Here is a 25,686-nt window from a genome sequence, read left to right on the forward strand (position 1 = left end):
TATACTTAAAACAGTCCAAAAACTCTGTGTGTTTGTGTGTGTCTGTGTCTGTGTCTGTGTCTGTATGTGTGTGTGTGCGTGTGTGTGTGTGTCTGTGTATGTGTGTGTGTGCGTGTGTGCGTGTGTCTGTGTGTGTTGTAGTGAACACAGTCGAGGCCTGCAGTCCATGCAGAAGTCAGTGGAGGCGGACGGCCAGAGACTGCAGGGGCTGATCGACGGCAACAAGAGGTGGCTGGAGATGCGCAAGAAAGACACCAGCATGTATCCTTTTGTCACACACACTAACACACAACACACAATAAATGTGTGGTATCCACATGAGCAGCACACAGAATTCAACCTCATATAAATAGATTAAAACTAAATTTATTTTATTATTTTAATTATCATTCACAAACTAATTTTATTTTTTCAAAACTGCTACTAACACACTACTGTGTGTAAAATCACTGGAGCAATTGTGTGGCTAGCTTAATAGAAGTCCGGCTCTGTTATTTATTGATTTTCAATTATGATTTTGACTTGTCTAATAACCTTTTACATCTTCATATTATTTCTAAAACACACCATCACATGTCAGACAGTATTATGACTGTCATTGTCCTTAACTTTTCCAGACCTCTGTTCACTCGCTATCGGGCTCCATCCACTAAGAGCGGCCTTGTCCAGCTGGGACTGGACGATAACAACCAGATCAGAGTCTATCATTACTGAGGACATGACGCACAGTTCAGTCCTGCTGCACGGTGACTGTCACCGAGGACTTTGACTGACTTTAACGACTGTGACAAGTCAGAGCTGTGACGTTTACACGCAGGGCCTCAAGTGAGTGCCCTGTGCCCTCTGTGATTCATTCCTTAGGTTTTCAGGGAAAACCCGGCCTCCTCCACTGTGATTGGAGGAAGAACTGACTGCAGAGGATATGGTAGTTCAGGGGGCCACATGTCACAGAGGGCTGAGGACTTTTATCCTCCACATCAGATACCTTTTAAAGCACTTCCGTGTCATGTTTACAGATATAAGCTCCATGCCAGACTTGGGTCAAACACTATTTTAATGATTTAGTTTACATTGATGTCAGGTGGCCGTTTGTAGGAGAATCACAGAGAAGCATCTTCATTCTACTTGGAACACTCCTTTATTAATGAAACCTTCCCATACGTCATCTAATTTGTCTTCTCGTGAACTCCAGACTTAACACTTAAAAACATGCTTTACAGATGCACAGAGGTCAACTTCCATTACATGATGTTATATTTGTATTTATGCCACTGGTTTTGTAAAGGACTTGTGTGTGAACTTCTTCGATTCTTGTCATTTTAGCCTTTCAGAAACAGATTCAATCACTGTTTTTGTAAAGGTTAAGACAGTTCACTTTTATTTTGTATACTTTTCCATACTCTCTAAAACAGAGATGTATTACAGTACAGCAGTTGTCGTTAGCCGTGGCTAGTGTAAAATTTAACATATGCAGGCAGAAGAATGTCCTTTGTGCTTATAAATTTGTGTAAATACTGTATTTTTCTATGAAATATTTTAATAAATCTAATTTTATATATATATATATATATATTCATGAATTTCTTGGGTACTGATCCTCTTTTTTTGTGCGTAGTTGGTTGTTGGTGTAAGTTCATGTATCCTGATTATAATTTGTTAATATCTGGTTTACAGCTTGGTGTCATCGTCAGAAAAAGCAGAAAAGAGCAAAACAAGGTACAAACACATCTGAAAATGAGACCTTTATTCAGTAACTGCTGATTGCAACATTTGACATTAAAATCCTTTTTTCATACAGTACAGTGCAAAAAATACGTTCGCAGTCGAGACTTGAGGGCAGTCAAGAATTAAATACAATCATTATCGATATTCTCCAATGAGAAGGACGGCTATCTCGAGGAACTGAGCAATCAGCACAGTATGTGACTAACATGATTAGAACATTAAAAGGCCACTGACAGACTGGACAGGATTCATGTTCTCACCTTTATGTCTGTAAACACACACACTCACACACAGCATATAAACAGCATACAAACAGTAATTTCAAAATGCATTGTTGACTTGCAGGTCAAATGTAATGCAGACAGTATAAAATAAGTTATTTTGGATGGGTTCTTTTTTTTTTTTCAGTGTGTAGATTGTTTTCTTCATTGTCAGCAGTTAGTAAACATCGATTACAACAGTTATATCAACGGTGGCAGCGAGAGGACGAAACACTTCAGCATCACTCAACGTTGATCCAGCTCTTCGTTGGCACATTAGTGTCCATGCAAGTGGAGGGAAGGGGCGGCAGCCCTTCCCTGACTGGCTGATTGGCTACGGAGACGCGCCCATCGACAGCCTGGGGAAAAACAGGCTACTGGCTGTGCTCTTTGAGTACATGAAGGAGACGCAAAAGGAGAGGGCGGTAAGGCAGAGAGGAAGAGCAGAGCTCATCACAGAAGATCTGACGAAGCTAGAAGACGTAGATCTTGTCTCTCTGGACGGTGTCAAGGTCGTCATCCATAGTCAGGAGGACCTGAGAAGGAACAGGAGAGGTGATGTGGATGTCCTGCTTGTAGAAACCAATTCCACTGCTGATTGAATGTTAACCAGGTGAGTCAAAACCTCTTTAAATTCAAATTGAACAATCTTTTAACTTGCAGAGGAAAGTAAACTGATGCATGACAGGAAAAAAGCCCAAATCATTGCTTTTCTTAATTGTTACATGAATGTTAAGTTACACAAAAAAAATAATTAAGTAATACATTATAGCCCTGCCGCAACAAACATGATCATACCAGGAAGGATCCGAACATAGCGATGGAGGAGAGGAAGTGCCAAATGTCATGGTCGTCAAAGAATAAAAGCAGGATACAGTCCCTGTTGTGCTCACGGGACTCTGCTGGTGTTTTCTGTGTAATCCGAGACACACACACACAATATAAAATGTTGTTGTATAAAGTAGGAATTAAGTTGTTTTTCCTTCTCTGTGACTAAGTGTATGTGTGTGTGAGTTACTGACCTGCCAGGTGCTCAGACCCTGGAAGAAGAAATACAGTGCAAATCCCCACACCACAGCCGTGAAGAGAATACACACCAACGCCAGACACTTGATTCTCTCACCACTCCGCAGCTAAACACACACAGAATAAATAACTTCAGATAAAAAGTACAAAACATGTCTGCTTTTTAATAAATCTAAATGAACTCAAAAGCATAGATACACTCAAACACACCTTCATGATGATGTAGAAGGCAAAGTAGAGCAGCAGGTTGCAGATGGCGATGGCCAACAGGTAAGAGGCGAAGTCATTAGGTCTCTCTATGAGGCCATAGGCAGCTCTGTTGAGAGAGTGGGAGGAGTGGAAGGTGAACATGAAGAAAAAAAAAAAAAGATCACTTCTGATTTTCTAAATTTAAATCCATGTTGTAGCCACTCAACTTCCAGATAAACACAATGTTTACTTACAGAGACCAGTTGACTATGTTCCCCATCACAAGCAGAACCATACGATCCTAAAAGACAAACATCGGGACTCAATCACATACTGTACCAACCAGTGTTTAAGATGACATGGATATTAATAATTGAGGAACTAGATCTGTGTCAACAATGATTAACGCCCCTTAAGACAATTTAAGCTTGATGCCGTGACAACGCTTCAGCTAAATGATACAGAAGCTTCTGGTCATTACTCACGATGTACATAGGTCCACTGCACTGTCTGATGGAATCTGTGTAGATGATGTACACCATCCTGCGCAGGACCCCAGAGTCTGACACACATATAATAGACAGATATTAGTTCAGTCAAACACTGTGAGAATCAAACCCACAGCACCACAACAGTATGAGTCATGGTGACACTTTAAAATGACCTTATTCCTATGCAAACACCTGTATATAAACCTATGAAAAAAGCATTAATAATACATTTACAAGTACACACCAAATAATATTCTGTTTGTACAGGCAGTTAAATTGTAGTGCTACACATTTTAGCGGATTTCAATAAAGCACTTTCAGTGTTTCAACACAATTACAATTCTTTTCTATTGTTATGCTGATCGCAACTATTGTAAAGCATAACGTTATATATTATATTATATTATAAAAAATATTCCAGATTCTAAAATGTTTAAAAATGAATGTGGGCACTTTGAACGTTGAATACAACAAAAGGAAATACATAAAAATGAGCCAACAGGAATATCTAACAGCTAGGACTCCAGCCTGACGAGGTTACAGCTTGTTTCACGCTGTGATCTTACCGAGCCGCCATCGGCCCATGTAGTAGAGCTGCGTGCTGAGGAGGAGAGTGGCCAGGATGTGGATTACTGAGAAAATGATCCAGAAGACTGTGTTTCCTTTCCCAAACACCTGCAAACAAACCAACACAATCATTATGAATTGTGTTTGTTTTGCATGTTAAACATCATGAAGCCCTTGTGTATTTTGTGGTGTGTTATGTGTGTGTACTTACCACTCCCAGCACAGAGAAGAAGATGACTGCAGCCAGGCAGGCGTAGGCAGTGTAAGCACTTGCGTTGATGTCTGGGTGTCTCTTCTGATACAGCTTCAACATGCACAGCCCAGCAATCATGTACATGAATGAAGTGTCTACAGAGCAGGAAAAGAACAGACACATTTTCCTTTTATCATCAAAAACAATAGAAGCATAAGAAGGAAGTCATTGCTGATTGTTATCACTGAGTTACCACTCAGATTTATTGTCTTTATTGCAAATGACCACGACAACAGAAAGCTGTGTGATAGATACCAGTTCACGTCAGATGTTTAGTTACTGCTAGTATTCTGCCATTATACAGAGAAACTAAAGAGGACATATGAGGTCCTGCTGGGAACAGAAGCACACTTACCAAACTGGAAGTTGGTGTAGTTTGGACAGACGTGGTAGCAGGCACTGAGCAAGCCCTCCATCATCAGAGCAGTTCCCATGGCATAAAACAGTCCAAAGTGCTTTGGGATACCGCATTCCTGGGGGGTGGGGGAGAGGAAAACTGAACCAATAATTGAGCAATGCATTTTAATAAATAATAAAGTTGACCACATATTCCAGATTAAGTAACGTATGTTTGTGGATATGCCTGTTTCCTTTTTCCTATTTCTTATTTCTTAATCTAAATTAAGTCTATCTGTTCAGAAGATGTGATGAGGTGTTGTTATGAATATCACAGTATCAGTATCTGCCTGTCTGCTGTGAAGCTGTTTGTGTACATGTGCCTTACCAGCGCGTTGAGATCATTGCGAACCATGGCTCGATTATGAACAATATCTCTCTTGAGGACAATAAGGAGGAAGAGGAGTCCAAGCATCACGTAACCAAGGTTACTGAGTATGTTGTTGAATGCACTGTGTAAGACAAAACATTATGAGTGAGTCATAACATACTTTAAGCCATTGTAAGCCATCCATTAGCTGTTGTAATAAATCATTCATGCATTTAAACAGCCATGCTAACTACACACCTTAGAGCTCCCAGGGGGTGGGCACACAGGAAGTTGTAGTAGCAAATGTCCTGGTTTCCTGTGACATTGACGACCTGCAGAAGAGAGAGTTAGTTTAGCATCCATCAATGTGTTGATGTTTTAACAACTTAATAACAGTTTCTCTCTCACACCGTTTGATAGGTGATGACCAGCTGGATGACTGGCAGGGCGTAGAACACAGCGATGGTGGAAATGTTCCTGGAGAGAAAATAATCATTAGACTTTTTCATAGTTATGATGATAGATATGTTGGAAGGATGCCGTGCTTCATTATTCCACATGTCTTTGAAACCAATGAATAACAATAATATAATTGTTATACTCTAAAATACTGTATTTTACTATCACAACTTACTATCTTAGTTTTACTGCACTATTACTCCACTCTCTTGGAGATGCTGCAATTACAGGGCATATGTATATAGGAATAATGTCAAAATGGTGACAAAATGCCATAAATTATAATTGGTTAATGTGGATCTATTAGACCTAGACTGGGATGTCAAGGAATCTTTGTTATCAAATGAATCTACTCTTCCATGGTATTTGTCTTTCTCTAACCAGTGACCTCACCAGAAGTAAATTTGGTATTTCTTGCTGAGGACCCTCTTGTCTTTTCGAGCCAGGTCAGACACACACAGAAATTTCTACAATAAGAAAAAGACAGCCATCAGGTAAAACGGGCAACCAACATCATGTCATGTCTAATAACTACTGTTACCTACATTACAAGCAGAGCTGACTTGCAAATTGCAAAAAACAAGTACTATGTATTAAATTGAAGAAGGGAGGTGCACCTTGGTGCGGACAATGTTTTTGTCTGAGTTGATGTCATCCAGCGTGTCGTAGTCATCCTCCTCCACGGAGCTAAGAGACTCCTGCCTGCTTCGGCCAACACTGTCCAACGATCGCTCTGATGAAGGGAGGGGAGACAGGAGAGGAGGACATGATGGCAAAGAGAAAAGACACTTTGTTAATTGGAGACACAATAAGAGCAAATTGGACGAGTGTTGTTCGAGCACATCACATCTCTCTTTTTTTTTTTTTTTTGCAATTTTTAAATATATTAAACAGAAAATTTGAATATTAATTAATTAATTTGAATATTGCTTTGCTGTTCATTTCAGCATCATCAGATTAGGAATCTGGCCACTTCCTGGCATCAACATCTAACTCTCATTGATGTATGATTCACATAGTGCTGATTGGTTTGGTGCAAATCTCTGAACTGATTCGGCCAATTATGCGGCAGTGTGTCACCGATGCGGACGGCTATGTGGTGAAGGTGATTGAGGATTGGTCGACGTTTGAAAGGCTCCTGTCCTGATGAACAAAGACACACAGAAAACCAGTGAGGGACTGGAGCCGCTTGCAAAGACGCCAACTGCAAACCAAGGCTGTGGAGATATACTGCAGAGTGACAATGGTGAGCCAAGTGACACAAACTTGTGTGCATGTTTGTCCATACCCATGTATCCGTAGTTGTTGTCAGTTGAGGTGGCGCTGTCAGTGATGGCCTCAGAGCTCAGAGTGCTGCCGTTGTCAGCTGGAGAGGACGAGGAGAGAAAACAGTTATTTAATTAAATCTCCAGTTCAACAAAGACTTAAACAAAACCACAACAGTCCAAAACTCACCAAAGGAGCCATATTCATATGGTGAGGCTGGAGTCTTGCCTGTAGAAACATGACCACGCATTTAAACTCCCAGCTGAGTACATGTTGATGAAATGCACAAACAAGCACCACTACAGCCAATATTTGTTAGTACCTTGCTGCTGCATACTAAAACACCACTACAGCTAAACTGTTAGTACATCAGCACAGGGAGCTGAGGAAGGCATCAATACATGCAGGGATAAAGTCAGAGATTTGAGGCCCAACATTTTTTTCAGGGCTCAAAATACTTTAAAAAAACAAAAACAAATGTGGGTGCCAAGAGATGGTGCAGAGGCTGATTTGTTGTAGGGAGAGGTGATTGCTGCAGTGGAAGTGAATTCCAACACTGCAGCGATGAAGACACAGATACACACTGAGAGGGATTCCTGAGCTGAAGAAACACATCGGTGTACACATCTATCTCAATGATTATCTCTAACACTTTTTCATGGAGCAGCTTCTTTTGTTGGTCTATCATGTTGTTAACATTGTTGACTTAAATGTATACACATAATAAATTATGTGTTTCTTCAGTCGACAAACTGCACAGCTGTGAGGAGAAGTAGAAGGAAAACACTGTGATGAAAATGGTGAAGAACAGGATGGTGAGAATACTTTGCAGTTAGTTCTACCTGAGAAGTATCCGGATTAGTCATCACGTGTTTCTGTATCTCTATGATGTGAGCCATAAAAGCGCCACCTTTATGATACTACACGGCCCACAAAGCACTATAGTATAATATTACTCTATCTTCTTTTCCATAAATGCTGTTTCTATGGCAAGAGAGTTATAGTGCATGAGCTAATGCATGCAGAGCATCTGCAGACAAGCAACACAGTGTGAGAAAAGGCAGCAAGCACACAAAAGGAGGAACTGTGTCGTTATACCATCTCCGTTCTTCCCAAGCAGAGAGGCTGAACCACACAGCATGAGGGAGAAAGAGTGAAAGACACATTCAGTACACACAGATGTTAAATTCTACATAAAACGCTGAAGAGCTAAATGGTTATTATACTGCATGTTAAGTGAAGTTTAACATCATATACACTGTATTACAACATCTACTCTACAGTGTGTTTATGACTTTAAAAACAATGGTACGCTCCACACACTCTAATAGGCCAGTCCATCATAGCTAGTTGTTGGGTTTACCTGTCTCAGCAGGCGACATGTCCGCAGGATTCGGAAACAGCTCCCTTTTCTTATTCACTCTGCAGAAACAGAGAGGAAATGATGCAAATGAACATAATTTGCATTCATCATAGTGCTGCTCTGGGAAAGCAGCTAAATGAAGTCTTCGATCACACTTTTTTAAACTTCTGGGTTAAACTGAGACTGAGATTTATAAGTCTCAACAGTTTTAAACCAAAGGCCTTTTTCAATTTAATGAGGGTTGTTCGTGGCAGAGGCACGAGGGAAGAAACGAGACACGACTCCAGAGAGATAAATACAAATACCTCAGCAATGAAGAGAGGCTGTGCATATGAAGTGGATGCAGTACCTAACAGTTGTTTTGGTTACAGAGAAAAGTGCAGAATCTTACCGCTTGTTGTCCAGACAGGCCACCAGGAAGGTGAGCAGGTAGAAGGAGAAGAAGATACCCAGACAGAACAGCATGCCCATCACATACACTTTTGCTGTGGAGTGTAGAGGAAAAAAACATTTACGCCCATTCACATGCTAAGACTGCATGACCTTGAGTGAACTGCATAATGCAACAATACTACCAACAGCTCCTGGAAAGAAGCTTGCTTTCCTGCAGTGGTGTGAAATATATTACTGGCATACCCAAAAGGATTTTCTAACACAATGAAACTGATAATTTACATCAAAGACTGTGATTTGAGGCACTGTCCTTTTTGCATCCTGCCAAGCACTGCAGAGAAATTAAGCAAACAGTGCCTGATCAGACATGTTAGCTTTTTAACTGTGGATGTTTTAAAAATGCATTTTTAGTCCAGTTCTCTTGGCACATGTTTTATGGTATGCAAGTCTGAAAAGTTTATATGTATATGTGACTTACAGTTAATAGCAGGGGTGACCACCACATCAAGAATCTTGCTGCGGTTGCCGGCATCAATCAGCTCATCAGGTCGCAGAGGGTAGAAGCGCAGCGGACCGCCACATGCCTCATCCTCTGTTTTTACCACCACTACCACATAGAAACTGTTGCTGGGAAAATCTTTCCTCTGGAAAGAGACAGGAAGACAGGAAGAGACATGAGAAGACATAACATGGCTCTGTTCATGAGGTAATGGCATCTAAACTCTAGCTATGTCACAAAGGCTTCCAATGTGTTCTGTATTTCAGGACAGTGAAACATTACCTGCACAGTGATGGCACCTTTTTTGGTCATCGTCTGGTACATCCCAATGAAGGCCACATTGTTGTCAAGGTCATAGACAGGGCACTGAAAAGAGACACAGAGGAAAAATTAAATGAATTGAAAGATTAAAGGCAAGAGGGAACAAGTGATTAACACATTACACATAACATCTACAATGTTTGCACCGCATTGCACTCATATTGTTGGAATAAACTCAATAATGCCTTCATGTGGCCCAAGAGTGCTACTACATATTGACCACAATGACTGGGGCCACCTGAGGACAGCAGCTGTCTGGTTTGAGGAGACATGGATGGGAAGTAATTGTACCTGGATGTCCTGAATAGACATCACGGAGCAGGGGAAATTCATGTCTGAGTTGACCTTGACGATCACAGTGTCCACCCCGTCTGGAAAGACATACTTGAAGTACTGAGAGAAAGGAGAAGGAAAAAAACAGAGACAGGAAGGGTATAATTATAGGGGGTAGGATTATCAAAGACAAGTGTTGTATTTGCTGAGGATATGGATTACTGTGATTTCACAGGTTAAAACAAGATCAACCCTTTTTCTGTTTCCTGTCTTTCTTCACTATCTATTATTTTGTATGAAGGAGGATGTGATCATTTCGATGATAACACACGAATGATGAAACAAATCATGACTGACTTGATGGATTATTTAGTTTTTGAAAGGCCAAGAGGAAAACATGAGTTAGTTTTCTCTTACATGTGTTTAAAAGCAGAATTTATCAGACAAATACTGAGAGAAAGATGATCACTACAAGCTGAATGGTTCTGTAAAATCAGAAATTCCCTTCATTCATAGTGACCTCTTTTAATTGCTTACTTTCCTCAGCTTCTCTCATGTTTCATCAGTATCTCCCACACTTTTAACCCCTGCTATCTACATTATAGTGACTGAACTTCTCTGTTGCAAAGTAGCACTTAATATAAAGTCACAAAGCTATGGTATCAAGCTGTTTACCTGAGGTTGGGATGGTGATGCGGTGAAGCTGAATTTCTTGTCTGTCCTGTAATCAAATAGCAAATATTATGTCAGACATACCCAGCAAGTCACTTGTTGTTTGCTACAAAAGCCAGACATATGGCACAAGCTGAGAGATCAGGTAGCTATTACACAGTGTGTTTGTGTATCAAATATACATATAATATACAATATACGTAATATGAAATATCACTCACTGAAGGGTGAAGCTTTCAACGCGGCTGACCCTGAGCTGGAAGTTCGTACCCTGGCTTGACAAGGTAGACACATCCACAAAAAAGTACTGGGTTTCAGATAAAGCCCGGGTCGGAGGCTGGCACAATGTGCGGCCCACATGATTGTAAGGGTACTTCCTCTGGTAGCTGGAAACAGGGAGGCAGAGAGAGATAGAGGCTGTCAAACAGAGAAAGAAAGAACAACACAGTTTCCATGCAAAAGAGAGTTTAGCACTTAACAAGACTTTAAATTTGTATTTACTGAAAATGGGTTGTAATCAATAATTTGTTGAGAGCTATTTTCCATTGCACAGAATGGGTAGACACTTTAAATGAGGTTATGGGTGATTGTGTAAACAAAAAAAAATCTGAACATAGAAACTGATTTTTTACAAAATGAATAATGGTTTTTCTATTAGATTATTTAATATTATATGAATTAACTAAATTCCCAAGGGCTGCTGTTTAAGAATCAGATGAGCCAACTAGATAATGCATCTTCAGTACTCTCTGCGCAAAATCAATAAAACCTAGCTCTAGAAAATGTTGAAAAAAAAGCACATAGCATAGCTCAAAACATGTAAATAGAAAGCATGTGACGGTGGCTTCGTGAGACAGAAGTAGCTTCACACAGATGACTTTGAGATTGTTCATTTACAGTAAACCTGGCTCCACAGTTCTGCACTGGTGGATTTCAGAGGGGGAAGTGAAAGTCCAGGGTTTTTTAGAGACCTGCTAAAACATGCCTTTCCACGGGACTATAAGCAAGATTGTGGTGAGGCCATTCTTTTGTTGCACAACCACAGAAAGTACCTCAGACTGTGGGAGACACATCACAACTGGGCTATTGGCCAATGGCTAATAAACACCTGAACTTCCAACCTGTTATGAAATCCAGATTACAAAGGCTGTGTGTCCTATAACTGCTGAGGTACAATCCTGGACATTTTGACTACTGAGAGGATTTTGCTATTTCTTTGCTACCTAGAAGATCGACTAGTGTTATTACTACTGAAAAGAAATAATGATTGCAATTCTAACCAAAGCTAAACCTTAACATCTCCCTATCACACCTACAAAGGATTCTACAACAAGCACAGCATTTAGCATTTACACATTTACTTCTCTTACAAGGTTAAGTCCACACACAGCTCTCTGCACCCAACAAGGTTCATCACATGTCATAAATGTTTGCTGTCTAAGGAATAACAGCCAGACACTCCCAAGGAGGAACCTTGGATTATTACTTTATGTACAGTCTCTGTGTGCGCAGTAAATTACAAGAACAAACATAAAGGCCTAGTTTAAAACTAAGTTGGAGGGACACAAGCCTATTCAGTGTTGTAGGGAATTATTCCACTTACAATTGATTTGGAGAGTTTATGCACTGTGACAAAATGTTATGACTAATTATAAATATAGCTAATTTGTACTGATGACTATTTTGTTCCCGTTGCTTTCTCTAAGGAGGGTGTGCAGTTCAAATTCCATTTGAATTCCATCAGCTGAACATGTCAATGCTCTATTAGACATACATAAACCACTGAACATTACTCATTAGTGTATCTTATATAAAGACACATATATAGTATACAGTATATAACCCACAAAGCAACATATTACTGGAAAATGTTGTGCTACGAGCAGCTGACACATACTGTATATAATTTCCAAATCTACCTACATACCGTCATACTGGGGCTAATCTCGGCCCTGCTCTGCAATTTATAGAATATTATTTACTGAGATTTAGACTCATAGGCTGTTACTATCACAAGCAGAGAGCGATGAAGCATTTAAGCGATAGTCTCAGGTAACAAAACAGAAATGATGTTGGACTGTTAGGCATTCATTAATGTTTCACTGGATGTTGTTGGACTTGAAAAAGCTGAGTAAGTTGCAATATAAAAGGGTTGGTTTAAAGAAGTGAGGGAACATAACACAATCTTCCTGAGTTTCTTTAAGCTGATTTTGAGAGATTTTTGTAAAGTGGGGATACTCACAGGCCTCTTAGGATGAGTGGGACTTGGAATGACAGCACAGCTTGCTTCTGCCTTACCACAAACAGGATAGGACTCTCCAAACCCTGTGACAACACATCCACAGACACACGCACTCCCTCTGTCTGAAACCCAAAGAAAGGGGGAAAAAAAGATCATGTTACACTCCATATTACTTGGTATAATTAAATGAGAAACAAGTCTACTAACTGATAATGTAAACTCACCCTATTCCTGGAGACTGTGTGATTGAAAGCATAGATGGTCTGGTTTTCACTTGTAACCGTGTCATTATAGGTGACATCAAACTCTGCATCTTTCTGGACCACACTTTTGGTCTCCCCCACCGCACCACTGCCGCAACCTAACTGGGTCACACATAACCAGAGCAGGGCTGCCAATCCGGGTTGAATCCAACAAGGTCCAGAGCTGTTTTTATGTCGAGATTTCCAGCAACTCCTCAACAACATTTTGTCTGCCACCGTCTTCCTGAACTGACAACTGATACCTCACGTTATTCTAGCCTGTGCGGCAATACTAATAAAAACTCCACCCCATTCAGCAACAAATACTCGGATAGCAAGCTGGCTAGCTTAACGGTGCCACTTCTAGTAGTGACAAACAATAACAGCAGCTGCTAGCTGACAGGCTAAAGAGACAGTGGGATGTTTACATTAAATGAAGACTCGTTCCTCGTCCAATTGACATCCGTGACAAATGCCAAGCTGTCAGTAATGCAACCAATAACACGGGTATCACGAAAACAAGATGACAGCAACACTCAGTTCCGCTTCATTTCAAACACCAAAGCCTTGTATGGTGCTAGCTAGTGCTAAGGTTAGCATTGTTGGTTTGAACGCTGGTAAGGCAGCTCCATGTTTTGATATCCGAGTTCAGATCATGCGTCGCGGACTGTGTCAAAAATAAAACAGCAGCAAGTGTTTTTCAAGTCCGTCTAATATGAACGGTTGTCACGGCCGGTTGTCGCAGCATTGTGTGGACAGTTCTCCTGCGGAGGGTGAAGAGAGTCAGAGTGTTTACAGTGTGAAAAATCTGTACCACTAGCGCCCCCACCACGCTCACACGGTAAACAAACCGAGGTCGACGTCATGACGTCATATGGCTTCCCTCTACTACTCAAATTATCAGTGCAGGGGCTGATATGAAGAGATATGAAGAGTTTATCAACAGGAAAATTAATAATGCATAGGTTTATATATTTTATGTGATCTTTTATCATGTGGTTTATGGGGTGGAATTCCTCCGTAATTCTTCCTGGTACATAGTTTGGACCGTGTTTTTTTTGTGTATGACACACTTCGTTGTTGTGAATAAAGACATTAAAAAATGTCACTGAAAAGATAACTCAAATGCCAAATCCAGCTCAGTTCACAGGTACTTTTACACAGTCATTCTTTATCAAAATTGAAACCATTTGGGGTGTGTTTATGTCATCTTATGGAGAAGATGACAAAGCCCTACAGTTGTAGTTGCTGTCAATACATTTTGGTATAGACCAGTAATAATCACATAGGGAATAATGCAGCAGTTGAATGAGCCATTTAAACAACTAATAAGGTCACAATACAGTCATAATTATGTATTTGAATTGTCTTTAAGCATCACTTTTCAATTGACAGTTTGATGTTGACATTGGATATTAACTTGATAAAAACATTTTCATATTCAGACTATGGTTCTGTCAGTAATCTCTGTATATAACCTAATACTAATTGGGTAAATAAGATGTTGGGCCCTATTGACCCCCCCCCCCCCCCCCCCCCGCCTTTGACTCCGTGTATTATGTATGTGGCAGTTCATTTGTTGAAACACATTTATCTGGGAATATGAACCACATTCCCTCAAAACTAGATTTTTGGCACAGGCCCGATCTATAAACCAGGGTTCAGAGTTTAGGTAATAATGCAGGACCTGCATTTAGACACAAATCATTTCACCTGACATAGTTATTTAATAGGGCATAACTATAACAAAACAAGTCTGCAATTATTCAAATTACCAAAAACCAACAGACATATTGTGAACCTGGTTCTTTCTGGGGGTCTGGATGTCTGGCACTCAGAAGCTACTTATTGTGCTCAGTTGGTAATCCAGGAGTAACAGGATGCAGGAACGCCTCTCCAACATGGAGTGGTGCTGTCTACAATCTGCTGAGAGGGATATAGAATAGAATAGAATAGAATCAGTTTTCCACACACACCAAAACCCATTTAGAGGACAGCCTATTCTACAGCATTTCTGCAGTGCAGGTTACAATAAACTGCTGCATGATATGAAAGCACCCCTATTATTTTTTGTTAATCATTTTTGTATTCATTATTTGAGTTTCTGATTTTTAAAGAAATATATGTTTGTAGGTTTTTAACCCATATGTATTACATATGTATTGCTTATGTTTGTTTTGATCTTTTTGTCCTTTTAACATTTATTAAAAATGTTCTGTTCTAATGGATAACTTCAGAAAACTTCAGCAAGTACTATTTGCTTTTATTTTCCTGCAGGGCACACTTGCAAAGTTACACCCTTATAAATAAATATTTAAATTGTGAATTATGAGCACAGAGGAGAACGTTTATTCTGCGCGTGCTCGTGTGTGCTTGCGTGTGTATTGGGGAGTGGGAGTGGGGGGTAGGAGCAATGATGATCATCTCAAGCTGCAATCTTCTCTTTGTAAAGACTGTGGAATCAGAGAATTTAATGCAGTGGAAATGCAGTCGCTGCTTTTAGTGTTCATTAAGAGATCTTCTCAGAGTCTAGTATCCTCAGAAGGTCAGGGCCATTTCTCAGCACACTAGTGACATTTGCCTATACAGCGAATCTAAAGTAGTACAAGGCTAAATAATTAGAAAACAGAATATTATAAACATAGATATCGTTTTATAGAATGAAAATATTTAGCTTTGAATCTTAATACAGTATATGGCACAAACAGTAGGCCCATTAATTGCCAAGATCTGCAGACTCGACCACTAAAAACAGTGTACATTTCTTTGTGTAAAAAATAATAATGGCATGTGTATTCGAGTTCTATGATCGAGTAAAATAGATAGATAGATACTTTATTCATATAAAATTCATGTAAATTTCGAATTGAGAATGTCTATTTTGCTCAACTCGATTATTTGAATCTGTCATTGTAATATTAGAGCTGCGTATACCTTTAAAGCCTCATGAGCCCGTCTGATCATACATAGTGCAGCAGTTTGCAAGGAATCACTGAATCATGGGAACCAGAGTGATAATGCGCACTTCTTTGTCGTCAAGGCAACCACAATACGTTTTTGTGGATGAAGTCATTTGTTACGCTGATCGTTACCATGGTTACAACCTAGAGAGGGCGCTGCGGAGGAGCGTTCCACGTAAAATGACGCAGGGCGGGGGCGTGCCCGCGATGCGCGCTGCGCAAGGCTGCTTGTTGTTCCCGCAGAGAGGCGAGAAGATGGCGGCCGTGTCAAGCGGAGGTGCTGCTGGGTCCGCTGCGGCCGGGATTACGCACTCTGCCCGACCGACCCACGCAGTAATGGGCTCCCAGAACCGAGCCCAGCCATCCTCCGGGATCAGCCACTCCAGTCGTACCAGCACGGCCACTGGGTGCATCACCAATCCTGGCCACACTTCGGCCAACAGGCCCCCCCCAGCCCGAGTGGGCCACTATGAAATCGAGCGGACCATTGGCAAGGGAAATTTCGCGGTTGTTAAACTAGCCACACACATCATTACCAAAGCAAAGGTAAGACGACTGATGTCCGCGCGTTTGAGGTGAACAAGTAGAAGTTGTCATTGTTTAATTTCAAGCTTATTCGACCATGTATTCAGGATGACGCTGGGGCCTTCAGGCTCCGGAGACACAACGGCCAGCCCGCTTTGGTGACACCGCTGCTTGGTGTTGGGGGGGTCCGTTCGACACGGGGCATCACCTCTTACTACTGGATACAAACACGTTTACCACAAAATATGTCTGATATCACACATTAAGTAGTGGTATTTTTAAAGAAAGACAGAAAGGCCTGAGGTTAATGTGTGGCAAAGCGCAGAGGACGGAGAGAAGGGTATTGACGAAGATGAAAAAGAGGAGACACAGAATGTTCCGACTGGAGTAGCTAGCTTAGCTTCCTAGCTAATTAGCTGTTTGGCTAGATACAGATATCTATTCAGACAGGCACAAAGTTAAAAGTTTGCAGTGCTGTACTGGATAACTTTAAATTAACTAAGCATTTCCAGTGTTGTTACGTGTATGTTGCCCAAGTATTGAAAGCTCTCTGAAATTCATCCGTAAAAGTATCACCGAAAACTGGTTAAAGCCAACTATGGCAGAGCCAGAGACTGCCTTCGCTTTTTAATTTTTAAGCTAACTGGCTTGAAAGAAAATTGTTATTCGCGTTGCTTTTGTAATTGCGTGTTAGGAAATCTTACTAATGAAATACAGCCGTGTTGTCATAGTTAAACTTAACCGTGTTGTTGAAACGGTGTTTTTGATTCGTTTACTAGTTTTGTGGTATGTAGACATTTCAGTCAACAGTAATATGACATTTTCATTAAGCAGGACATGAAAACATTGTCAGGGCATAATAAGTGGTTTCCTAACTGCCATCACACACTTTGAGCTTACGTAGATGCTTTTGCATAGAGTTGGGAGCCAGTTAGCAGCATACTAGATGATTGACACACACTATTATCAGCAAATGATATTCATGCAAAACTCTATCATTCTTGATGAATAGATGCATTACACAGGGCTTTGCCAGAAGTCAGTCCTCAGCTCTTAATTTCTAACTCTGATTATTGACACTTAAGATTACACCCAAGCTTTTTGAGATGGGCCTTTTAGTGTTTTTGGCAAGCAGAAGGCTTGGACCTTGATAATAGGTAGGGGAAGTTCGGGGCATTAAAAGAAGGAAGGCATTGCTCAAATACTCCAAGTAGTGTCTTTATTTTGTGCTGACCTATTGGATCAGGAGCCTCACTGTCTCAAGGCTTTATTTGCTTTTAAGTTGTCTATTGTGACTCCAAATATGTTGGCTACCACCCCAGCCAGGAAGACTCCTGGCTGGTAGCATCAGCCCAAAAGGACCAAAACAAATAACTTATCAGAAAGCTTCACTTGGAACATGTGACAACAGCAGTATCAGTACAATTTCTGCTAATAACCACTTTCATTTCCAGCCTGTTGGAGAGCTTCTGCTCAGGACCATACTTTTAAGTATGGTGACTCCAGAAGCCCTTCTCTAATGATATGACTATTGTCATCATGCACATTCTTTATGCTTGGTGCTTGGTTGAACACTCAAATAGGGGTAGCTGAAGCCTACACTTAAAGTCAGCTTCTGCAATATAATTGTTTTTTTTTCTACATGATGAAGAGCCGTTAATTCTAATGGTACAAATAAAGGTGTGTCAAGTCAGCTGAGAGTGCAGCTTTACCTCTATGTCCTTGTTGACATACACACAGACAGGCAGACATGGGTCATTTATCTGCTTTGCGCCACATAGCCTAGGGAACCTTCCATTTAGTTTCATGAGGCCAAAATAAACTTGTATAAGTGAGTGCCATGGAATAATTTCCAACACTGCAGAAGACATTTCTTGAAGGGCTTTAAATATGTTCATCTGACGACAATATAATTTAAAGTCTAATAGGTATGGGAGCAGTGTGTTCAATCTCTTTGTAAGAGCAATACAAAGACAGTAGCAACGTAATAATGAGAGATTGATGAGCTGGTTATGAAGCTTTATTCCTTGTGTGTGAGCCTGTTTATGCTTGTCTGGATATGCATGTGTCTGTGTCTGGCTGTCTAACTGAGAGTGAGAGACAAGCAGAGGACAAAATTACAGTGGAAAATGGACTGACAGAATGAAAGAGAGGCCTTGTTTGTTGTCTGTTGATGGTGGTCTCAGACGGACCAGTCAGTTCATCATTTTTATCAACTAGTGTAGGGGTTTCAGAGTCCCCAGTTGCTCATGAATATCAGAAGAATAGGAGTGTGCTTTCACATGCCTGTGGATATCATGAATATGGATATGATGATCAGTCATCAGATGAAATGCGCTTTGAAGCCTTGTTTTATGGTCTAGGTTTTATAACAATCCAATGAGATATGCTGACTAGTCAAAAATAGCCTAACAACTCTCTCAGTTGTTAGATGGAGCTGGATGATACCCTGCAGTGCAGTCACACTGAAGAGGACCTGACTATTTATACTTGGTAGATCTAGAAGCCCAGAGAGAGATGGTCCCTTTATATGTCTCATTTGCTCTCTGTTGCAATATGTTTCAGGTTTATTTTACCAACACGCACTATCATTTTAACCATGTATTTTCCTAATACTTGTGGCACGAGGGCTGTTGGTGTGTATTTTTGCTAACACAGATGCAGTCACACAACACAAACCTTCAGTGGCAGATAGCTAGTGTGCTGCACCTGGATGTTGTAATAGTGAAAGTTCATTTCCTCCACACAAAGGTCAGCGAGTGAAGTGGAAGTCAAAACAGGAGTTTTTATGCTTTCACACAGATGCTATGCTAGAGGCCTTTGGGCCACGCTGTTGTCTTGATAAATGTTGATTTCATTGTTCAGTCTCTCCATAAACTTTATTGCTGGTCACGACCCTTCAACAAGGGACATGAGTTTTCTATTAGTTCAGGGTGACACAATAAATGACTTACTTCAGGTGTAGCTCTGAACAAACTATCATTGCTTTTGATATTTATGATTATTTTCCATACTGCAGCAGCACCAACAGCCAGTGTGTTCTCTCTGATTTTCATTTTTGATTTTTCTAAAATGAGGTAGGAGCCTGGATCAACTTTCAGAAATAGCTGAATTTTAGTTGCTGCCAAGCACTGTGAAATAAAGATTTAAACTAATTGACATGCAAAATAAATTGTCATTTATGAATAACAATTCAATTTTACAAAGTTCGCAGATGATGATAAATAATGTAACTGTTAACCTTTTTACATCTTTTTATGTTTATTTTTTAATTTAATCAATTACTTGTTTAGTCTGTATAACTTCAGAATTTCCCAAAGCCTGAGGTGACACCTTTATGTAGCTTTCTTTGTATGACCAACAGACCAAGGCAAATATTTTTAATGTAATAATTATATAATAATGATATAAACTGAGATCAACAGTAAATCATTGCTTAATAAATCACAAATATATTACTAAAATTGTTCGAACAAATTTTGTGCTAATAAACTGTTTACATTAGAAAATATCCCAACTGAATTCCATGACCGTGTCCATTGTTTGATGTAACCAGTCAAAGCCAGTACTCACTGATGTGTCATGATTTTCTAGTACATCTTCATTTCAGGCAAAGTCCTTTAAAATATTCTCAAATTTTATGGTAACTTTAAACATGATGTAGGACTTGTACAGAGACTAAATGTTCACAGTATATGCACATTGCTTCTTGGGTATGATAGAAAGATAGCTAAATTGAAGGAATTATTTTCGATGACTGAGATTATGGAACCAATCATCCCGCACCATAATTTGATAGCCTATTAATTAGGCCTGTAATCGCCTTTATTTTCAATGCACTTTACTTGAGATGATAGTTCACATCCTGACCACTTTAACAGGTGGCAAATTTGCACATTATTTTGCATATCCTTTTAACAGCCACTGTCAGCTACTGTATGGAATTGTTTTTTTATGCACAGTTAATTAATTAGTCAATGAAATCCTTTCATCTTTCATTATCTTTCTGGCCCTGAAAGTTTTAGAAAATGTCCACTGTTACCACTCAGGTATAATAAATCATCTTCAGTCCTGGCTGGCCTTTCTATGGTGAGTGCTAATTTTCAGTGATAATGATGACACAAGGACATGTGGTGCAACTAGAGTGTTGCAGAACATACTTGTAATGTTATTTTTCAGGGCAGCATCATTTTTTCCACTACTGATGAATAATTATACATTTATTTGCTGAAAGTGTATAAATAATAATGGGTGATTATCATCAATGTTCTGTCATGTAACAAGTTGTGTTCGCCTTGGTAATCTGCCATCAAAATATGCGCAGCTTTTTGTCTTAAGTAAGGTACCTGTATGACAGCAATGTACCAGATTTAAGTAGCTATTTTAGCACAAGCTTTTACTTGTGTTTGTCATGTTTGATAAACCGACTAAAATACAGTGAATGTTTGTGTATGTGCATACTTGTGAAACAAAGGTGGTATGGTCTTTGTATGAACCCGACTAATGATCAAGTAAAGAAAAGCCCTCTGTGTTTTTGTGCCCACAGCATGGTGAGCGCGATTGGTAAAAGATGGCACTGTGCTGCGTGTCCTGACCTGCCTCTCTGTGGGGAAGCAGTTTTTTTCCTCGTTCTTTTTCCTGTCTTCTCCCCTTTACTCTCGAGTGTTTTTTAGGCAAGAAAAGGATGAGCAGGAGGAAGAGTGCAGGCAGGATGGCAAGCGTTAGGTAACAGGCCTAATGTACTGTGTAACAATTTCACTCACTCCCTCAGTCACACTCGCACACACTCGCGCACAGCTCTATTAACATACATCATCCCCTCTGTTTCTCAAAAACACACATAGCCACATTCAAATATGATTTCATTTAGGTAAATAATATGACAGAGGCGGCATTTCTGCTTGACTTATCTTCTTGCCCTCTAGTCATCTGCTGCTGCATCCTCAGTCGTGTGAATCTGCAGCCAGCCAGCTTCAAAAGGGGAAGAACACAGTCCAGGCTCTGTGTGTCTCTCTGTTACATGACAGAGGATGTTGTGGGCCTGACCAATATTATCCTGTTGTGCACCTTTGTTTTTGCCCTGTAACTATGTACAAACAGTAAATGGCAGCACACACTGTGGCAGTTAAAAATCACAACTATGCGCCATCATCATCATCCACAGCACTGCCTGTTGTTAGAGGCGACTGTGTGTTGCCAAGGCTCCTAGTTGGGGAAAGGTCGTTCCATTGAAGTGTTGCTGGTTTCCATAGTGATGGTGATGTTTCCAGACCCCAACTACCAATTCTGAATGGAACTGACTTGCCATTGGCTGAGCTTTTTGTCTGTCATGAAGACTGTGCATTATTTTGATGTGTGTTTTTTATTCACCAAAGCAGCACGCTGGGTGCAACAGAATTTGTCCAGTGAGCTTGGGTTTCCCACCTTAGTGCTTTAGACAGGCCGGGTCCTTGACTTCTTTCCCGTTGAATTGATTGCTTAGTGAAGATGTTTGTAGCTCTGCTGATGCACTTCTTCCGGCCAGAAGAATTGTTGTGATAGACAAGAGCTAAGGTGTTTGGTTGATGCTACTGCTTTTCAAAAAGCTATCCATCCAACATTTTATGTGCACCAAGTGTGGGCAATATGATTAAAATTAAATACATTTTCTGAATAATCAGGTGAAATTAATTGTGTTATTGAAATCCAATAATGTCAGTTCTGCTCATTAATTTACAACATTGCACACAATGGAAAAGATAAGTCAAGGTTGCAGTACATATAGTCCCTTTACCCACCATTACTGTGACCCAGGCCTTCAACTGATGTTTATTTCACTATAGAATAACCTGATCATCATTTTGCCCATTAATTGTTTAGTCTATGAAATATCTTCAAGAAGAGTTTGTCCCTGTGGAGATCTGTTTGTCATATTGTAAACCCAGTGCAAAACTGGAACAGCTGGTTCTTCTTTGTAGGCACCAATCGCCATAGCCAAAATGGGAATTAGGACCATGCGGACTCAGTCAGTTGGTCATGTGGCAGCTGCAGTTTTAGGCTTTTGCCCCATTGTTGTCACTGAGAAATGGAATTTTATTTTTGCAAAAATATTGCAAATGCCCTATGATTCCATTTAAAGATGGTATTGAAATTCTGGTCACACTCGCACTAATGCAACTAATTGTCACATGTGTGTTGCCCTATGCAACTGGCTGTTGTGATGTATGAGTTCATCAAAACCAGTTAACAAATACTGGTCATGATCAGGTCTTCTCTGCATGTAAAAATTTATGCTGCTATGCAAGAAGGAAAAAAAAAAAGTGTAAATGGCAGATTGTGTGATGTCCAGTTTTTCCACACTGTAGCATGTCCCCAGTCTTGTACTTTCAGCTTGACACATTTCACTGAGTCATTTCCACACATAAATTCATACGTGCGTAGCACACAAGTAGAACGTCTCTGAAAGGCATTGTGCTGACTCACACTGTATTTGTGCGTGGATATTACAGGCATAAAGTGGTGGAACGTGTGCTGACCGGCTGTGACCATATCTTGTGTGTGTGTGATGTTTTTTGTGACTTTACACAACACGCACACTAGAAACAATTTTAACTTCATACCAAGAAGCTTCTTGTAAGCTATTGTAAACAGCAGGTTTACAGATGGCCATTATGCCATGTTTTTCACCTGAACAGGGATGTTTGTGTTTTTTAACTCTGACATGCTTGTATGGGTTAAGTCTGGACGTTACACCTCCTGTGTGTGTTGTAATCTGTGTCACCTCTTGATGAAGGTTAACCTCATACATTATGTCACCACACCACTGTGTGTGTGTGTGTGTGTGTGTGTGTGTGTATGTGTGTAAACACACATGACCATGTAACATGCACTTGTCCCAGCTTCCAACTGTAGACGTTACACCGTTGTGACAATGGATGTTATTCCAGATATTTGACTTATTCAACATCTTGCTGGTGTTGGAATTTGTAAGCCTGATTTAATCGTAACACCACATAACAAAATGTAACAAAAGGAAGGGCTCTGAATACTTCGTGAATGCACTGTTAATGTTTATACAGGATGACATCTGGCTCTTCTTTAAGTGTTGCTGTGTCATAAGCATCTAACAAGCTCCCAGTAATCTCAGTCTTACTGGCCTTCATATGGTAGTTGAATTGTTGTTCTACATTTGAATTAAAGCTGGCAATCCCCTGAAATCTTGCAGTATGTGCAATAATAGATTGTTTGCTAGGTCTGCAAATGTTTTATTTTGACCAGTTTTGTTGCCATCGCATACATTTATTTCTTGTGTACTGTGAAGCTGGAATTGGCATCTGTGTGTGTTGTAGTAATGTACAGTACATGGTCCAGACTCCTCTACTGGGCACCAGCTGCACTGGCATGGTGCTATGTTGAGGTCACAGTCTTGTGATCGGAGGGGCTATGTGACACTTCATCTCATTACAGCAGGCCTCTCAGGAGTGTGTGTGTGTGTGTGTGTATATGTACCCACCCAGATCTTTTGATAGAAAATTCCAGAGTCATGGAAGCTAGCGCAAAGCAGATTGAACACCCCAAGGCTACCAAGGTATGCACTCTCAGCCACAACACATTTACTGTGCCTTGGCTGCTGCCAATGCTGGATGACCAACCTTTGAGATAGACACTGGTCACATGGTTGTTTGGACAGTTCAGCATACCAGCTAGCATTGCCACTGGTCTAGCTCAGCCTGTGCCTGTTACAATCATCCAGTTTGTGTGGTAAGAGAAGCAGCAGTTGAGTGACCAGTATGTAAAGCCTGAGAGTCCACAGTGTCAGTTTAACTCCCAGTTGTGCCATTGTGTCCATCTTCGACATGTAGTCATCGAGCAATATCCCTGGCACAAGGCTTTATATTTAGACACGCATCAAGCCTCTGTACAATTGCAGCATTTAGCCAGAGTAGCTCTGTATCCTCATTTTCAGAAGGACTCGATGTCCTTAAAATGAGCATAATATGTATGTGTAGATTTCGGCATATGTTTGAGTGTGTGTGTGATGTCCTATTGTTACCCTCCAGAAGACTCAGAGGGGAGTGATTACATCAACAAAACTGGATGACTGCCAATGCCAAGAATAGATTCTTGGAGCTTTAAATACCTCATATACACTTAAACATACATGACAGGAATTATTTTTATGCCATCGCGCCGGTGACAGTTGTTCTTGTGAATGCGATATCTCATGAAGGCCTCAAGGGAGTTTTTCAAATTTGGCACAAACGTTCACCTGGAATCAAGGATGAACAAAGGTCAAAGATCAAAGTCGGTTTTCACATTTGGTTGTATATTGAATAGGTGACACTAATCTTGGGCGATTATATTGATCTTCTGTGCTGCCGGGTTGAAGATATGGTATGTCAAGCACCCATGTTTTAGAATTTGTAGCTTCTTTGCATATTTGAAGCATTGTCGGCTGTCGTGGCTACAAGTTTGTGTTCTTGATCAGCTTGGCCATCAACTTCATTGGCCAAGCTTGTGATGTGCGTGATTAGCGAGGGTAGCAACGTTCAATCATTTAGTAGACTAGTCTTCACCAGGAATACTAGCCGATTAAAGTGTTTTATTAGTTTTTTATTATTGTACAACACCTGTTAACTATTGCACATGATATGTTATGTAGCCCCCCTCTCATCCCGCTAACGCGTGAATGATGTAAAGAAGCATACTGGAAAGTGGGGCAGACGATATTTAGTAAAACCAGCATTGTTTGGCAGTGTTTTCATCTACAAAAATTAAAATAAGATTATTTGTAGGCTGTGTCAGAATAAACTGGCATGTAATCGCCTGATGTGGACGTTAACCTGCAAAGAAAGAAGACTGCTGGCGCTAGTGTTGCTAACTTGCGCTACACTCTGCTAACCAATTTTACATCGTTAACCAGCAGACACTGTGATCCTGGTTAAATTGTGCTCAAATTTTCTGATTGTTTTCTTACTCTAAACTAGTCGAGTAGTACATTTAAATTTCTATTTAATTGACAGAGAAATTAGTCATTAGGGATATCCCTAGAACACATAGAAGGAATATGTGGAGAAAAACAAAGCTTAACAAAGTCAAGTCAGATCAAGCTTATTTATATATCACTATAATAATCACAAATAACACATTTTATATCCTATATTAAATTCATGCAAGGTCTTCACTACATACTGTATATTATGAGTCTGGACAGACATGGATGTTCTTTAAATAAAACTTAGCAATGCTATTTTTGCTGATGTTCTGTGTTTTTA

The 25,686-nt window shown here is 40.2% G+C and overlaps 3 protein-coding genes across 11 annotated transcripts in view; 2 read left to right on the forward strand and 1 right to left on the reverse strand.

Moving 5' to 3' along the window:
- Positions 1 to 1,560, forward strand: part of LOC130167275 (centrosomal protein of 164 kDa-like) — a 28,826-nt gene extending 27,266 nt beyond the window's left edge. For all 5 annotated transcript variants that reach the window (XM_056373275.1, XM_056373277.1, XM_056373276.1 and 2 more), the window contains 2 exons: positions 142 to 261; positions 618 to 1,560. In XM_056373275.1, the coding sequence (XP_056229250.1) occupies positions 142 to 261; positions 618 to 714 (217 nt within the window). In that variant the 3' untranslated portion in view covers positions 715 to 1,560. The remainder of the gene's footprint in view (positions 1 to 141; positions 262 to 617) is intronic.
- A 167-nt stretch (positions 1,561 to 1,727) lies between these two features.
- sidt2 (SID1 transmembrane family, member 2) lies at positions 1,728 to 13,761 on the reverse strand. 3 transcript variants are annotated; one of them, XM_056373282.1, is made up of 27 exons: positions 12,930 to 13,761; positions 12,706 to 12,827; positions 10,685 to 10,849; positions 10,467 to 10,512; positions 9,810 to 9,911; positions 9,480 to 9,563; positions 9,177 to 9,342; positions 8,697 to 8,790; positions 8,306 to 8,364; positions 8,041 to 8,067; positions 7,132 to 7,170; positions 6,965 to 7,042; positions 6,757 to 6,819; positions 6,294 to 6,409; positions 6,070 to 6,143; positions 5,628 to 5,694; positions 5,476 to 5,549; positions 5,236 to 5,359; positions 4,867 to 4,984; positions 4,470 to 4,606; positions 4,258 to 4,366; positions 3,686 to 3,762; positions 3,455 to 3,501; positions 3,222 to 3,327; positions 3,008 to 3,118; positions 2,784 to 2,897; positions 1,728 to 2,521 (listed from the first exon to the last, which is right to left on the reverse strand). In XM_056373282.1, exons 1-27 carry the CDS (start codon positions 13,170 to 13,172, stop codon positions 2,459 to 2,461), a joined length of 2,625 nt encoding a protein of 874 aa, XP_056229257.1. In that variant the 5' UTR covers positions 13,173 to 13,761; the 3' UTR covers positions 1,728 to 2,458. The 3 variants fall into 3 exon arrangements, with proteins under 3 accessions (XP_056229257.1, XP_056229255.1, XP_056229256.1); XM_056373280.1 differs by lacking the exon at positions 6,757 to 6,819; XM_056373281.1 differs by lacking the exons at positions 6,757 to 6,819; positions 8,041 to 8,067.
- A 2,353-nt stretch (positions 13,762 to 16,114) lies between these two features.
- The window catches only part of sik3 (SIK family kinase 3), a 32,826-nt gene continuing 23,254 nt past the window's right edge, over positions 16,115 to 25,686 (forward strand). For 2 of the 3 annotated variants that reach the window (XM_056373929.1, XM_056373928.1), the window contains exon 1: positions 16,130 to 16,453. In XM_056373929.1, coding sequence (XP_056229904.1) covers positions 16,163 to 16,453 — 291 coding nt within the window. In that variant the 5' untranslated portion in view covers positions 16,130 to 16,162. Of the gene's footprint in view, positions 16,454 to 25,686 lie in introns of all 3 variants that reach the window. The other variant, XM_056373927.1, reaches the window with a different exon arrangement.

The sequence above is a fragment of the Seriola aureovittata genome, chromosome 4 (assembly GCF_021018895.1).
Source record: "Seriola aureovittata isolate HTS-2021-v1 ecotype China chromosome 4, ASM2101889v1, whole genome shotgun sequence".
In the NCBI taxonomy this organism is placed as follows: Eukaryota; Metazoa; Chordata; class Actinopteri; order Carangiformes; family Carangidae; genus Seriola; species Seriola aureovittata.